This window comes from Temnothorax longispinosus, chromosome 10, assembly GCF_030848805.1.
Source record: "Temnothorax longispinosus isolate EJ_2023e chromosome 10, Tlon_JGU_v1, whole genome shotgun sequence".
In the NCBI taxonomy this organism is placed as follows: Eukaryota; Metazoa; Arthropoda; class Insecta; order Hymenoptera; family Formicidae; genus Temnothorax; species Temnothorax longispinosus.
Genome location: NC_092367.1, coordinates 6,898,866 through 6,915,587, shown reverse-complemented (window position 1 = coordinate 6,915,587; position 16,722 = coordinate 6,898,866). Strand labels below are relative to the sequence as shown.

At 37.8% G+C, this 16,722-nt stretch overlaps 3 protein-coding genes across 4 annotated transcripts; 1 reads left to right on the top strand and 2 right to left on the bottom strand.

The window, feature by feature from the left end:
• Positions 1–6: 6 nt before the first annotated feature.
• LOC139820120 (DNA-directed RNA polymerase III subunit RPC1-like) lies at positions 7–7,013 on the bottom strand. Of its 2 annotated transcripts, none has more exons than XM_071790123.1 (21): positions 6,739–7,013; positions 6,451–6,553; positions 6,161–6,296; positions 5,935–6,084; positions 5,514–5,861; positions 5,086–5,412; positions 4,881–5,018; positions 4,612–4,809; positions 4,283–4,519; positions 3,862–4,201; positions 3,521–3,770; positions 3,216–3,445; positions 2,788–3,138; positions 2,560–2,728; positions 2,120–2,477; positions 1,852–2,039; positions 1,335–1,485; positions 1,096–1,248; positions 834–1,034; positions 531–664; positions 7–397 (listed from the first exon to the last, which is right to left on the bottom strand). In XM_071790123.1, the coding sequence occupies exons 2-21, from the start codon at positions 6,492–6,494 to the stop codon at positions 277–279; spliced, it is 4,224 nt and encodes a 1,407-aa protein (XP_071646224.1). In that variant the 5' UTR covers positions 6,495–6,553; positions 6,739–7,013; the 3' UTR covers positions 7–276. The 2 variants fall into 2 exon arrangements, with proteins under 2 accessions (XP_071646224.1, XP_071646225.1); XM_071790124.1 differs by lacking the exon at positions 6,739–7,013 and adding an exon at positions 6,624–6,647.
• Positions 7,014–7,357: 344 nt separating this feature from the next.
• Positions 7,358–12,338, top strand: Gnf1 (germ line transcription factor 1). The gene is made up of 16 exons (XM_071790125.1): positions 7,358–7,516; positions 7,618–7,752; positions 7,910–8,119; positions 8,188–8,341; positions 8,512–8,900; positions 8,994–9,173; positions 9,246–9,500; positions 9,606–9,768; positions 9,861–10,070; positions 10,140–10,366; positions 10,442–10,779; positions 10,845–11,063; positions 11,168–11,341; positions 11,415–11,490; positions 11,574–11,744; positions 11,828–12,338. Exons 1-16 carry the CDS (start codon positions 7,508–7,510, stop codon positions 11,921–11,923), a joined length of 3,006 nt encoding a protein of 1,001 aa, XP_071646226.1. The 5' UTR covers positions 7,358–7,507; the 3' UTR covers positions 11,924–12,338.
• Positions 11,933–15,790, bottom strand: LOC139820125 (angiotensin-converting enzyme-like). Its single transcript, XM_071790138.1, has 8 exons — positions 15,640–15,790; positions 14,494–14,863; positions 13,941–14,259; positions 13,639–13,863; positions 13,002–13,527; positions 12,602–12,856; positions 12,353–12,528; positions 11,933–12,200 (listed from the first exon to the last, which is right to left on the bottom strand). Exons 1-8 carry the CDS (start codon positions 15,648–15,650, stop codon positions 12,166–12,168), a joined length of 1,917 nt encoding a protein of 638 aa, XP_071646239.1. The 5' UTR covers positions 15,651–15,790; the 3' UTR covers positions 11,933–12,165.
• Between the last annotated feature and the right edge of the window lie 932 nt (positions 15,791–16,722).

Below are 16,722 nucleotides of genomic sequence, written 5' to 3'. Positions count from 1 at the left end.
AGGAGGTTGAAATTTAGTAATTTAGTTTATTTATTCAGTATTTACACGATTACGGTAACTGACAGTAAATATCGGAATGCCTTTATAAAAGTATTTATTAATACTTTTATATATAATCATCATCATATATATATATATAAATTAAATAATGCTTTGTACATAAGTGATATGATTAGAATTAATACAAAAACTGTACAGTACGTGAAAGGATATCTTTTTTTTTTATTAAATTAATTTATTTTTCCTTGTCATTAATTATAAAATTATTTATTAATTCTAAACTTGTAATATTGGACGCGGTCGTATTCGTTGGAGTCGTCTTCCAGAACGGAGTGGCTTGTGAAACTGTGGATCATCAAATAGAAGCTCTTTCTTGCTTGGTTCACTTTTATCTGCTGTGTTTCATTATTAAGGAAAATTATGAGAATATATATTGAGAATATCCAGTTATGCGCCATCTTTTTGTATAAAAAATATAATAGTTAACTTTTCGCGTATACCTATATATAAATGTAATATGAAAAGGATATTTGTGAAGCAGTTTGAAGATTCCCGTGCCTAGTGGAACTGGAATACCCATTATGATTGATTCCGATACACCGCATATACTGTCTTTTTGTCCATAATAAGCCGCATCAAATAGATGATCCGCCGTTTTTTCAAACTGTAAATTAATAATTAGTTTACGAAAAGTATTTCCGATTCTCCTTAAAATACTATAAATACTTAAAATTAAATTTAAAAACTAAAAAACCAAGCTTAAGAATTCCACATTGTATAATAAAAAGCACGTAAAAGAAATGGATGAAATAATGAAAAATAAAAAATCTCACCGATGCCAAGTTTAAAACCGATTCTTTCATTTTTGCCAATCCTTGTCTCGTAATACCAAGCACTTCTCCTCTGCTAGTCATTAAATCTGCCAAGAGCATTAAATGTCGACAATCAATACTAATTCCGTGATTTTCCATTACCGATTTAATTTCCGACATGATGGTTGCTCTCGCTGCTTCTATTCCGAGCGTATTGAAAACCTAAGATGGAATCAATCATAAATTCTTTTATCCAATATTCGCATGGTTTTTCTCAACTCACTTCTATCGTATTATTCGACTTCGTCTTCTTGCCGAGGATACCGGATGTTGCCATAACGTCTCTAAAATTATCTCCTTCGACAAATAGTGTAAATTTATCTATTTTTCCGAGATTGTCATTATGCACAATTACTCTATTGATTGATGGCAAGCCCTGCAAATAAAAATAAACATACATTAAATATTTCCCATATCATGAATTAACACTCTACTGAAATTTATCGTATTACATATTTTTACCTTTACTACAATATTTGGAATAGCCTCTGTCAATTGACGAAATGGAAAATTTGAACTACCTTTTTGTTGACTTGGCCGAATAACAATAGTTGACTGGTCGGATAACACTTTTATATTTTCTGGTACCAGCTTCAATTTTGAAACGCAGAGTCTAGAGAAGCATAAATCATTTGTTATCGAATCCAATTATAATATCCAAAGCATATTAATAAAAAATTACTTATAAACTTAAAGTGTATACTATTAAAACTCCTGTTTTTTCACTATAGTTAGTATAGTTACATCGAGTTATGACATGAAACGAAAGAAATCAAGTAAATTCTTATTTTTTGCGATTACATATTGGAATAAATTAAATTATGGCCACTATTTCCAACGTTCTGTTAACTTCTAACTAACCGTTAACTTCTCAGAATAGCCAACAGGAGTTGGCAACTTCGATAGTTAACAGTCGGTTAGATTAATGGTTGTAATAAAAATACAAAAATAAAAAACTTAAGCTTTTAAACATACTTACTTCTTGCATACAGATTCAGCATTAATTTCTAATTTCAACAATTTAATCCTATCGATATTTAATTTTATTACAAGGTAATGATCATTGTGCGTATATACTTCTTTGATATATTCAGCTACGTCTCCCAGAGTCGTTTTCTCGATTCTTGCCTTCACTCGTTCGGCAAACTCAGAATCTTTATCATTGACCTGCAAAATAAAGGATTAGATGATTAAGATCCAATTCCACATAGAACACGCGTGTGGTCAGAGTACAATTAGTTACTTACCAAGGCCGCTGTTATGATGGGAGTACTGATCTTCGGACTCGCGTTAATAATTTCTCTAATACGTGGCACACCCTGAGTGATGTTCATGGCCGCTACACCGGCGAAGTGGAACGTTTTGAGTGTCATCTGAGTTCCCGGCTCGCCGATACTTTGCGCGGCGAGTGCGCCTACAGCAGTGCCCGGTTCAATCTTAGCTCTCATGTACTTCTCCTTACACGTGTGAATAAACTCTACCAATTGCGAGACGGTGAGACGTTCGACTTGCAAGATCACCTTTTGAGTTTCGAGTGATGTTTTCGATGTGATGTTCTGTCGATAATATGCTATTTTTCGCGCGACTTCCGATTTCAGGAATACTCTGCGAAAAACAACGTTCAATTCGTCGAAGCTGAAGTACTAAAATTTGTCGAGTATCATATATTTATTATATATTATCTTACGTCAGTTCCTGTTTAAATTCTTCACTTAGGCAATTGTACTCCTCAGAGTTTAGCATGTCGTCTGTGGCAGTTACCACGTCTTTAGCATTCAAAGACTTTTCATTTTTATAAGGCATTTTCGCTCTCACATGATCGTACACTCTTTTATAGTCCACAGGACAGTCTTTACCTGTAAAAAAATATGTGTTATCCCGTTTACACGCGAAATGCAGAATAACGTTCACATACCTTCCATGTACGTAGGATCCAATCCATCTCCGCCGTACGGAACCTGTATGATATCGTGCATCGAATTGCGCACTGTCATGTCATAATGGATACACAGGTCCTCTAAACTCTTGATCAACCGCCTCTGCATGTATCCGGTCTCCGCAGTTTTCACAGCGGTATCCGTGAGACCCTCCCGACCGCCCATCGCATGAAAGATGAATTCCTTGGACACTAATCCAGAATAAAATGAATTTTCCACGAAGCCTTTAGCATCTGGCGTCTTTAAACGTGCCAAAACGTGAGGTAATGCACGATTTTCGAATCCGTTCGGTACTCTTCGCCCGTTGATAGCTTGCTGGCCTACGCAAGCTGAAGAGAGAAATTGTGTCAAATAGCATCAGAATAATTAAGAACAGTAATATATTTATATGTTTACTTAAACTTACCGATCATTTGAGAAATGTTAATTTCACTTCCCTTACTTCCACAGAGTGCCATAGTTAAGGGAGTGTTAGTAGGGTGAAGTTCCTTTAGGCACACTTTACCAAGGTTGTCACGAATCACCGAAAGCTCTTTCAGTATTTTCGTTTCCAGTGTTTCATCTTCTGAACATCCAGGTTGACAAACGAGAAGACCCTTTTCCAGTTGTTGAATGTATTCGTTACATTTGGAGTAACTGAAAAAAAGAAGAATTGAGATTAGTTATTTGTTTAAAGCAATCTGTCGAATTTAAACTTGAAAATATTCGTACTGATCGTTCAACACTTTTTCCTTGGCTTGAAGAAGGCCTTGACCGGGTATAAGGTCACCGATACCAAGAGAAATTCCTTTGTCAAAATTAAAATGATTTGTTATTCTGGTTAAACGCCACATAGCTGTGATTGCAACATCTTCGCCCCAATCACGCAGCAGAACGTAAAATATATTTTGCTTCGATCCTGAGCCTAATACAGATTTATCCATTGTTCCCGCTAGAAGCTCGGAATTGCGAATGATGATATCTGTGGATTTAATTTGATCATTTAACAAACGTAAAGAAACATACGTAAAAAAGATTACAATATACAGCTTATGAAAGTCATTACAACTTACAACAGTCATTATCACACAATTCTTCTTGGTTTTTTTCTTTATCGTACTTCTTGCCCTCTGCTTTTAAATTTGCTCTGACAGGACATTCCATGTTTGGTCGTATAATCAAGCTGAATATTTGTTTGCCGGTCCATAATCTCGTCGGTTTTACGATTGCAGGCGGAGGAACAGTTACGACCATGGAAGCGTCTGGGCCGGCTAAGAGGCAAAGAGCTAATCTAACTTGCTCTATCTGGAGAAACGTGTCCTTGTGGGTCAAGAGATAAGCACCGGTGATAAAATCTTGCGTTGCTGCTATCAATAAGTCACCATTGCGAGGTGTACAAAGATTGGATTTATTCTGAAGACAAAAAACATAATATTTCAGCATATTTATACGCAATTCAATAATTTTACAGAAGTATATCGATCAGGTATTTACCGCTAGCAAAACCAACGCTTCTGCTCTGGCTTCCTCAGTCTGCGGCAAATGAAGATTCATTTCGTCACCATCGTAGTCTGCATTATATGGTGTACAGACGCATTCGTTGAATCTGAACGTTCGATGCTCCAATACCTTGGTTCTGTGTGTCATTATGCTTAATTTGTGCAAGGATGGCTGCCGATTGAACAGCACTAAATCATCATCTTTAAGATGCCTCTCGACAATGTCACCGTACTATAAAAAGGCAATTGGTATATTAGATTATAAAGCCCTGACATATATATATATATACACATCTCAAGACCATGTTAATGTATGGAGATTACCTGTAAATCTTGAGCGGCTTTATTTCGATCGGCATATTTAAGGTATCGCCTGTTTTGCGAGTGCTTATATTGTATATAGTTCGCTCCAGGATGTATGTCTGGGCCATTTCTGACTAATTTTCGCATTAGTTCTATGTTTGACGGAATAACCCTTTCAGGATACGTTAAGGTCTTTGCAACATGTATAGGTACACCAACCTGCGTAGAGATTCAATATTATAAAACACATTGTACCATCATTGTCGGCTTAAATTTGTCACGGGACCTACTTGATCTATCCTGAGGTTTGGATCGGGCGAAATTACTGTACGAGAAGTAAAATCAACACGTTTACCAGACAAATTACCTCGGAAACGACCTTGTTTTCCTTTCAGTCTTTGTACTATACCTCTGCCAAACTTCTTAGGCTAAAAGAATCACCGTATATTATTAGAGAAAAGAAGGCAGATCTTCAGATATTTGTTCAGAACTTACTTGCATATGTAGAGGTATTCCAGACATTTCGCTATTGATATAAAGACCACAATGCAGTTGAAGAAAATCCCAATGTTCCATGTACAAATTTACATTAACTCCATTTTGTCTGCGAATAACGTCATTGATAAGTGCTATTTCTGACAGTTTCATCGTCAGATAATCCTCATTTGTACCAGCCTTTAGGTCAGATAAAACGCTAGGTCTAATACAAATTGGTGGCACAGGAATCCTTCTCAGTATCAAATCTACTGGTGTTGCACAGTTAGGATTCATTAACAAGAGACACATATCGCCCGTTGGAATTCTTTTAAAAAGTTCTTCAACCTTAAAGAATGTCCGTATGTTATAAAATTATATAAATTGTACACACAAAAATATGTATATTAAACAATTATAACATATAATATTCCATCTTTAAATCATACCACGGTCGGATACAGATATCGATCAAGTACAGCTCTGTAATTTTGCTCCACTGTATTCTTAAATTCTCTGTCGCGATCCATCTTTGGGGCCAATTCAGCCAATTTCTCTTGAATAATAGGATCTGTCTTTTTTAAGTTCTTGTACTGCTCATGCACAATTTTTAAAAAACCAGCCTTTTTCACAGGGCCGTTATTTGCTTTACAATTCGGACATTCCGTTTTCTTTTTCGCTTTCTCCCAGATTTGCTTACGCAACGCTTTACGCGATAAATATCCTAGATTCGGATTTTGTATTTTGCGCGAATAATGTCTTCTTTCTTCGGACGTTAGCAACACGTGTGCGCAACTCTGTAAAAATTTATTTGTCAGTACGGGTCGCAATTGGCAAAAATTGTTGAATCTCGATAAAGTTACGCATTACCTTGCAAATCGTCTGCAAAATCTGGATGATAGATCTGAAGTAGCCAACGTGAAAGACTGGCAGTTCTAGATCCAGGTAGCCGAAGTGTCCCACACAATCGTTCAGCTTTTTACCGCACGTTTCGCAGTCAACTCCTGTGGAGCTCACCCCCTACGAACAAAAGCGTCAGTTCTAAACAATTCTGTGCAAGATAGAGACAACATAGGGCTATATAATTTTCAAATACCATGCGCCTATCGAGCGCTCCATTCAGAGCTGGAGTACGCTTCGCATCCTCATTGTACAAGTTTTTAGAGATCACCTCCACAGTGGCCTGCATGTCCATGTCGTGCATGCTATCCACTCCGAAGGATATATGGGAGCTGGACACAGAAAATTTCAAGTAGAAGATCACATGTTGCCTTCGTGTCGCAATAACATTGCGTACAAATTAGCAACGATATCATTGCCTGAGAAGAACTCGCCAATAATAATACTTCATTCATTAAATGCGTTAAAGCAAGTGAGTTTACGTACACTTCGCTGGCGACGTTAGTCTCCCTGAACTGTTCCTTCACCATGTTTAGTCCTGGTGTAAATACACAATCGCAAATAATCAAATCAATCCTCTTTTATATTCCTGCAATGCAAATAAATAATTTATCTTTTTTATATCTGCCTTTTTCGATCAAAATTCAACAATAGGCAACCTGAAGAAAAATCTCTCTTCCACGTGTACAGTGTATTCAAACACGTGTGTACGAATGTTAATCTATGAGTATCACTGACAGAAAAATCGTTAACGTTTTTCCCCCCCCCCCCTACCTGTGCGTTTGTAGCAATCGCTGTAAAACGCGAGATAAACTGTCGTGCAAAAGATAGGATAACTATCTTAAATTCTTAAAGGGATGAAAATCGCTTTCACGAAGGAAAACGTGATCGTCCACGAACCCGACACGACTCACGAGGCGGTTCAAGTGTCTAGGTTAGGTTAGGTTAGGTTAGGACGCTCAAGCTCCGACTAACTTAATCAGTGATTAACTTATATCTCTAAGATCTCTCTAATATTTTATCAACACAAATATTAATCTTTCGTCGTTTTATAAAAAAATTAGATCAGAGACGAATTGTATAATTGGAAGTTTTGCTAGCAATTCTGCCGGTTGAATTATTTATCTTTATTTATTATTATTTTTTTAAGTATTTTCTATTTTTTTTAAATTTGGGATAAGACTGGTATTATTATCGTGTGCCAATTGGATTAATCGTCGATCCGTCGATCTCGGTTAATCAGAATTTTTGGACAAAGTGGGACAAGTCGCCCTTTTGAGGTGACATGTGACAAAAGCTTTTCGTGCGACCACGTGCGACAAATGAAAGTTGCACGCTCGCGCTTGCGTGTTGCGTGCATCGTGCTGAACGCGCGAGTATTGCGCGTCTCGCAAGTCTGCACTGCTCGCAGTGTCTCGGAGGAAAATCGTTTGTTGTTGCCGCACGAAAACATAAACGCCGGCCGATTATGCCGGCGTGACAGGTGCGACTGGTGCGAACGGGATACGGATACAGGATACACGCCGCTGAATATACCGCGAAGATGCCGCGGGTACGTAACGGGAGCGTAGCGAGTGTCAGATTAGGTTAATTGGGTTTTAATTGCTTTGATCTCATGTGTATCAAACTCTTCCGCACGTGTCTTTTCCGCAGGACATCAGATCCTACTTTGCGCGGGTCGGGAGTTCCCAGAAAAACAGCGAGCCGGTCGTCTCGAAGCCTCAGAAGCGGCGCGTCATTTCATCAGACGAGGATGAAGAACCAAAGTCATCTGCAAAGCGCACTAAGGTGCTATCTCTTTCTTACGTCATCTCTATTTATCTATATAGTAGTTTTATTTGTCATAGTTATTTATGTGTATAATTTCTTCATATATTTTTTTAAATCCTTTATAATTCTCTTTGTTGTTTGCAACAATGCCAATTTAGATAATTGATTTGTGCAGGTCGTACGAAAAACAAAGAAAGTTTCCGTTCTGTCTGACTCTGAGGATGACACCACGATCGTGGAAATCGTTACGAAAAATTCTCAGTCCAAGAGCAAGAAAAATGAGAGTCAGAAGCCATGCACAGAGGTATCTCTCAGTGAAGTATTCGGCAAGAAGCCGATAACAAGAGTAGAAGAAACAAAAGTTAGCCGAAAATTGCAAAAAGTGGTAAATATCATATAGCAAAGGTAAATAGAGAAATTAAGAAACATTCTACAGCTCTCTGGAATTTGTAGGAATCCGAGTTTCATGATGACGAAGATTTTGAAGCTGTGCTTAAACAATTGGACACGGCCGAAGATATTGTGATGCACGATAAAAAGAAAGATAAAAACAGTGCTAAAAATGCAGATACCCCTAAGAAATCTGAAGCTGCAGTAATTAAAACAGGTATGCTTATATATGCAATTAATTAAAACCTTAGGGTGATATTGACTGTGTTCGTATTTTGGCTGTACTGAAAATTTATAGTATACGTGACGTAAACTAGATTTTCAGTACTGGCAGTAAAATACGAATACAGTCATTGTTACATATTTGACATAACAGAAATTTTACAGATGTGGACTCCAAAAAGAGCAGTAAATATGATATCTGTTTGAAAGAATTTAATAATAAAACAAGTAAACTAAAATCAGAGGAGGTGAAAATGTCTCCCGGTAAAAGTAATGAACATTCAAAAGTTGTTACATGTTCTCCTCCGAGACAAAAAGAGAAGAAACGCAATATTAACGGAAACTTGAATATAAGCGATAAGCAATTGAATAATTCAACATCTACCTCTGTATCGGAAGAAGACCAAGATACAGGAAAGTCACAAAGTAGGAAGAAACCCAAAATGGATTTATTTGACGAAAGGGTAGAAAAGAAGAAACAGCGTGCTATAATGTACGAAAAATATCTTCAGAGAGGCGGCGCCAGAAATCCCGGTTCAAAAGAGATCCCTACAGTAAGAAGCTTTACATGTAACACAATAACGTTAAAGAATCCCAAAAAGAATTTGGGACTGTTCTATAAGATTTTCAATTGACTCGATTTTCAGGGTGCCGAGAATTGCTTAGCCGGAGTAAGTTTCGTGATTACTGGTGTTTTGGATTCATTAGAAAGGAATGAAGCTGAGGATTTAATACGGAAGTATGGTGGTCGGACCGTAAACACTGTATCGAGTAAAGTGACATATATTATAGTGGGAGATGAGGCTGGCCCAACCAAATTGACGAAGGTACATTTACATGGTTACATACACACATTGTACATATCTTTTGTTTTTTGTTTACACGAAATATATTTTCAGGCCAATAGTTTAGGCATCAAACAAATATCTGAGGATGATCTTTTAGAAATGATTCGCACGAGACCGGAAGGTAAAGCTAAAGCTATCAAACCGACAAAGGCAAAGTTAAACATGAAAAAAATACCGAATAAATCTGAGAACGATAAATCGCCATCACCGAGTAAAATAATAGCATTAGATTCACCTAAAAAGATAAAAACGCCGCCATTAGATTCACTTGAAAAGATAAAAACGTCACCGGTATCAAATCAAGAGGTAAGTTTAGATATAAATTTGACAATGTGCACATATACAAAAGTGATATAAAATAAAATAAAACTTAAAACACGGTTTTATATTAACGACATTATATTCTTCTAGGTAACTACAAGTGTTGGGTCAGAACTGTTGGTTGAAAAGTATAAACCCAAAACTTTGAAGCAGATCATAGGTCAGCAGGGAGATAAGAGCTGTGCACACAACTTATACGTATGGTTACGCGATTGGCATAAAAATCGTCAGGATCCCAAATACAAAGACGGCAGTATGTCAGCTTTCATTATCATTTTTTAAAAATGAAATCACTAAAGATAAAATGAGAATATTAATTTGATTAATTTCGTTTCTGTTTTAAAGCTGGCAAGCAAACTCATGGACAAAGTTTCAAAGCTGCCTTGCTGTCCGGTCCACCAGGCGTTGGTAAAACAACAACTGTGCAAATTGTTTGTAAAGAATTGGGATACGATCTCGTGGAATTCAATGCTTCTGATACGAGAAACAAGACACTTCTGAAAGAAGCAGTCTCAGGATTGTTATCTAATACCACGATGAAAGATTACGTCATAGGTGAATATATAATATAAAATCTTTAAATATATAATCATACCATTTTCTTGTCTCACGTATATGTTACAGGCACCAAGCAAAAAATCACAAACAAACACGTACTGTTGATGGACGAGGTCGACGGTATGGCTGGCAACGAAGATCGTGGTGGCTTACAAGAATTAGTTAGTTTAATCAAATGCACGGAAGTGCCAATTATTTGTATATGTAATGATCGATTTAATACGAAGGTGAAAACCATTTCTACGCACAGCTACGAACTGAAATATCAGAAGCTCAGAGTAGAACAGATCAGGGTATGATTTATAGAATCTGGTTCAAGTAACGTTTCTTATAATTCATTTGCAATAATTCGATCTTGCTCTTTACAGAGTTCTATGAAGTCCCTGTGTTTTAAAGAGAACATCAAGATCTCGACGGAGGATCTCGATCGTTTAATTGAGTCGACAAATTATGACATTCGACAAGTAATAAATCATTTGGAATTTCTTGGCAGTCAAATGTCTCACGTGGAGAAGACTGACAAGAAACATTCGAATAAAAACGTCAAGCTCGGTATATTCGACGTCACAAAAATAGCATTCAATGCAGAACAGCAAAAAAGTATGAGTTTGAACGATAAGATCGGCTTATATTTCCACGATTACAATGGTGCAGCCCTTTTTATACAAGAAAATTATTCGGGAGTCAGAATATGTCAAGCGTCACCGTGAGTATATAATTACGATTATTTGTACGAAGGCTAAGAGTTGATGAATTTTATTACATTCACAGTCGTCAGAGGCTAGAAAGAATCGCCCATGCGGCTGATAGTATATCTCAGGGAGACCTCGTCGATAAAGTGATAAGAGGCAATATGATGTGGAGTCTACTTCCGATGCATGCTTGTTTCTCGTTTGTTATACCGGCTAATGAAATGTCAGGAAACCTTGATGGGTTGATACGATTCCCGAGCTGGTTCGGACGAAATTCGAAGGCAACGAGATTTAACCGGTAAGTACTAATTACAGAATACTGAGACTTTTATCATAACGTAATGCATTGTGATTATACCGAACTTTATTAGCAGCGCTTTGTTCTCTACGTATTACTTCTAGATTAATGCAAGAATTGACAACGCATACGCGATTAGCCACAGGTGCAAATAAGGATGCCCTGAATATGGATTATTTAGCTCATCTTCGAAACGCTATTGTAAAACCTCTGATAGAAAACGGTGTGGATGGCATAGAAGCAGCGATAAATGTTATGGGAAAGTATCATTTAACCAGGTTCGTACTTTGCATTGAATGTATTGGAAAACAGAAAGATATATATATATGCTGATATTTAATTTTGCCTCAGGGAAGACTTGGATTCAGTAATAGAAATCTCTGCTTGGCCAGGACTTCGCGATCCTACGACTAATCTTGATAGTAAAGTATGTGCTATATCAATATATTCTAATTAATAATCAATTGTGATAGCTTTGTACTTTAATTACATCAATGTTACTAATATCAGGTAAAAGCAGCATTTACACGAGCGTATCAAAAGAATCCTCCTATGCTGCCATACGCAATTAACAGCACTGCTACAGCGAAGAAGAGATCTACGCAAGATTCAAACGATTTCATGGAAGAAGAAGATGATGATGAAGAAACTGACAATGTTGATTCTGATAAGATGATCAAGGTAAGGTTCAAAATTATTTTCGTGATTCTATCATAAAATACATCAATTTTTCGAAAAAAATATGATTACGTAATGTGTTCTAGGCAAAAAAACCTAGTACTAGTAAAGCTGCTACATCGACGAAAAAAGGCGGCGAACCAGCTAAGAAACGCGGAAGGGGACGTGGTAAAGCCAAATAAGAGACAATATTAAAAGATGGAATGTACATTTTATTTAGAAAAACTTCAAACAAAATTAATCAGTCACGTCAACACTTGTTCACTGCTCGAATTGATCGAAACAGATTTGTATAATCGTGAAATGATTTGTTCTTTGTTAGATCGAAAATTGTGGCTCAAAACGGAATGCTTGGCGTAGTGTGTCATATATTTTATATTTTCATTAGTGAGGAATATGTTATTCCGAAAGTTCATTGATAGCTCTAATTCACAAGCTCTGCTCTCGTCTGTACACAGTCTAAAGCGAAAAAATATAATTAGAATGATATATCTCAATTGTCATAACATCTGAGATATAATATATATATACACATCTGATATATACATTATATATAAAATATGAATAATAAAACTTATGAAATAATTTATATACATATTTATGGTACGTACGTTTTTTACTGGGTTTCCATCCAATGTATTCATTAGTTTTCTTATTTTCTTTGATTAGCCAATCAGTCAAGGGCTTAAAGTATTCCAAAAGTCCAGCCGCATCCATTTGCCTTTGACCTGAGATTTTCTCCATCGCGTCTGGCCATGGTTTCGAAGAACCCAACTCCAGCATAGATCTAACATAAATACGATCAATGTCTCTATGCTCGAATTGTATTCTTACATTCTAGCGTTGCGTATCAAACTTACTTTAACAGATTTCCGGCATCTTTATTACCGTAAATATCACACTGACTCAATAGCTTGGTATCTGGATTATTCGGGTCGTATTCCTTTGCCTTGGTGCACAATGCCTTATGGAATTGGAACTGTACCACGAAGCTCACATAGTATCTTATGTACTCAACGTCCGCGATTATGTGATACTTCGAACCAGGATCGAAGTCTTCTTCCGTCCTATCCACGGGAGGTTCGATGCCTTGATACTCCTCAGCGAGCAACCACCTTAAAATAAAAAATTTCAACTTGCTTAAAATATCTTTTAAATTTAATTTCTTGGAAATTTGATTTATTGAACTTTTATTCGAGGAAGAATATTGCTCAGAAAAGAAAGTAACACGAAGATAGACTTTTGTCGTTCAAAACTGACCAGTTACAGTTGTAATTGTCAGGCGTGACTTTTCCCTGGAATACATTCCAACGCCATCGGTCCATCATATAAGCGAACGGCAAGAAAGCGATTTTGTCAAGACTCTTCACGTAGAGGTGATTGAGAAGTGCTTCCTGGTCAGTCGAGTCATCTTTCAATAAATCGATCTTCTTGAGATGACTAGGGGTGGACACGCTGAGAGAGATAACGTCACCGACCGCCTCGTGAAAACCTGGATTTGCGCCCTCCTTGAAAACTGTAGGCTGGTTTTTGTATTGCAGATAATACTCGACGTGACCCATCTCGTGATGTGCCGTCAACAGATCCTCCATGTTAACGCGCGTGCATTGCTTGATCCTGAAATCCTTGCCGTCGTAGAAATCCCATGCACTTGCGTGGCAGATCATGTCTACGTCCTTCTGCTTCGTCAGAATCGATTTTTCCCAGAATGTGTCTGGCATGGCAGACAAATTGATCGACGTGAAGAAGTTCTCGGCGAGGCGGAACATGCTCGTTGCATTGTAACCTGCTCATCAAAGAGTTACGAGGTATTACAACATAGTATACAGGTGTAAAAAATAAGCCGGAAATAAAGCGGTTTAACGGTATATCTTGAAAGACTCAAACATAAACCTGCCTTGTTCGACTAGAGTGGCAGTAACGTCCGGCAGCTGTTTGCCCGGGAACGGCATGGTGAAGTCTGCGATATTCGACCAGGTCTGTGCCCAGGTGTTGCCCAATAGATGCGCCGGGATCGGGCCATCTTCGGAGACGATGTCTTCGCCGTACTTCTTCCTGAGCTCGCGTCGTACGTAGGCGTGCAGTTGTAAATACAGTGGCTTTAATTGTTGCCATTGGTTCTCTGTACAGATTTTGCCGTTTTATCAGTGCTTCATCACATGCGATCGATAGTACGGATACTGCTGCGGATGATCTTACCGATTTGCTCAGGGAAATCAGCAGCCTCGTAGTCCTTCATCCAATATTCTGCGTAGTCGGAGAAATTATTAAGTCTTGCCGCGGTGTTGGCTAGCTCGACATACTGAGGGAACAGAGACTTGACTTTCTCGCCCGACGCTTTCCTCCATTCTATCCAGATATGCTTCAGCTCCTCAGGATCGCGGCTACTCATCAGCTTCTCGGTGATCTCCGGCTCGAGCGCGAGATCGCACTTGTTCCTGTCTTTGTAGTCGCAGATCTTCGCAGTACTGTAGATGTTTTCCATCTTACTGATTGTCATCTCGAACTCTTTGTAACTCTGCAATCATATATCATTCGGTAATGACCTAACTTGTGATTGTGATTTTGATCAATTAATATTTGTCTTATAGACATGCTAAAGAGGATTTTCGAGGGAGAAAACAGGACTTTTTAAAACTAGAACTTCAGTGTCTCGAAATAAATTCGAGCTTTATTCCTTTTCGCCAATTTTTCGCGGAAAATGTATGATTTAGTAAAATGATTAATATAGATCTCTTTCGTATATTCTTACGTCTTCGGGAAGAGCGGCGGTGCCGAGTGTACCGAGTTTTTTGAACTGCCTCTTGATAGACTCATCTTCCAATTCTCTCCAAGGGAAGGCGTTCACTTCCTGAGCAATCTGCTTGGAGGCATTTGCTGCTTCCGCGGACACTCTCAGCTTCTCTGCCAGGTTCTCATTCGTCATATTCGATGCGTAATTCCATGAGGTGATGCTTTGCTTGTTACTCCATTCTGCGTACCGCGCGTTGATGTTTTTTAGGAGTTGTTGGGCATTGTTCAGGAGATTTTCGGCAGTCTGCGGATTTTCGCTGCTGATTTCCACTGTATCCTCCGTCGCTGGTTTGGTTGCCACTAGAGTTATAACTGCTGCTACCAAGATTCTGATAAAATTATATTATAGAGAATTATAGAGAAATTTAATTGTTACATTTTTAAATCAATAATTAGAGAATAATTACAAATAAGGCGAGATATTTTAGTTCAACTTAGTGTACTAAGCATGTAAAAAAATTATCGGACGTCATCTGATTATTTCATATATTATGATATGAAGTGTTTGATAAAACATGTTTTGTGATAACTATTTATTATGACATTTTCATCACAATAAACCGAGCAATAAACGATATCTACGGACGTGACAGTGTTTGGCGGAATGGCAACACGGTGCTAAATCGACACCCGAGGTCGAACAATAATTTTAAAGTCTCGTCCAGGCGCGCTTGGTCCGACGTATTAACTCGTTAGATCATGAATGTCGTCGTACATCCGGATATATTTAACGTAAATGCCGACCATGGTACTTCGAGTATGTAATACGACTCTATCGAAAGTGGATAATCGCTCTCATCTCGCGAAATAATTAAACGAAATAATTAAATAAATGTTCTGCGAAAAAGGAAAATTTAACAGTCTACATTACAAGTAGAAGAGAGCAACTATTTTTTATTATAATTTTTTCAGTTAACATAAAATATAACGATATTATATGATCCTATCTTTTTACTATGATATCACTAATTTTCCATTATTAATCCACTGTAATATCGTGTAACTGTTCCTCCGCATTTTGTTACGGAAATTATCACTAATCATCAATCAAGTTTATTCTCGTGAAAAGCACATGTTTATGTTAATAAATTAACGGGATACTTACAGGCGCAGCATATCGATTCGCCTATCCTTTTACCGTTTTACGAAACAATTCGATCTAGCGGTTTTAACGAAGAGTTTCACGAACGTTCTCCGCAGCTGCAATTTGTGACCGCCTCCCAATCGCCGACTGACCTCCGTGAGTGAGGCACGTTATCTTTTATGCAACTTCCCCACTTCGCGGACAACATCTAATCGAGCCCCTGCGTTCTCTGATAAATCCGAATACAATCCTGTCGCTCGGCTCCTCGACTCGTCCTGTTGTTTACTGACGTGTCGTATTGTCGTGAATTTATATTTCAACCCGGTCGTTCCACATGATAATTTTTATGCTCTCCAGTCGATTGTTTCAGACCGAAAAGAAAACGCCTAGTTTTTTTATCGCTATGAATATCGATGCTTTATCGAGTAGATTACTTCACTTATTATTCTAAATATATTTTTCCATACGCAAGAGAAATGCCTTAGATCTGTCTAAATTTCGTTTCTAATTTTGTATCTAATTTTCTTCGCTTCCCTATTTCATAAATATTACATTATAAGGATTTCCTCTATTTGAAAATTAATCAGGGCGTAAAGTAGGACACCTTGTTTGCTAGGATAATCCCTTGGACCTTGCACAACACAGTGCCACAAAATTGCCTTGCGTCAAATCGTTATACTTATAATAACGTAATCCCTTCGAGATATTTAATAAGTTCCAGACCGATAAGTTCTGATCAGCGTGCGGCAACAAAAAACCGACGAGCCTTGGAAAAAAACGTATTGTGTGACAGAGCTGCAGGTCACTTTCGTATTTTACATAAGTTTATTGTCGTGAGCTGAAACTAACGATGGCTCGACATTAATAATGCCCAATATAAAAGCGTATATCGTATCTTTATCTGACCAGTTTCACATTCTGGACTCGTGGGAATGAGTCAGTACCTCGCCGTCGTCCTCCGATTCTTTTCGCTTCACTTCTTTAAGCCGAGGTCACATCCTGGACTCGATATCGATCCAAGGGCTAACCGTTACGGTCACAGAATAAAAGATTGCTCATTATACGAAATTTCGGAGATGGTTATATGCCTTAAGCTGGATCCTA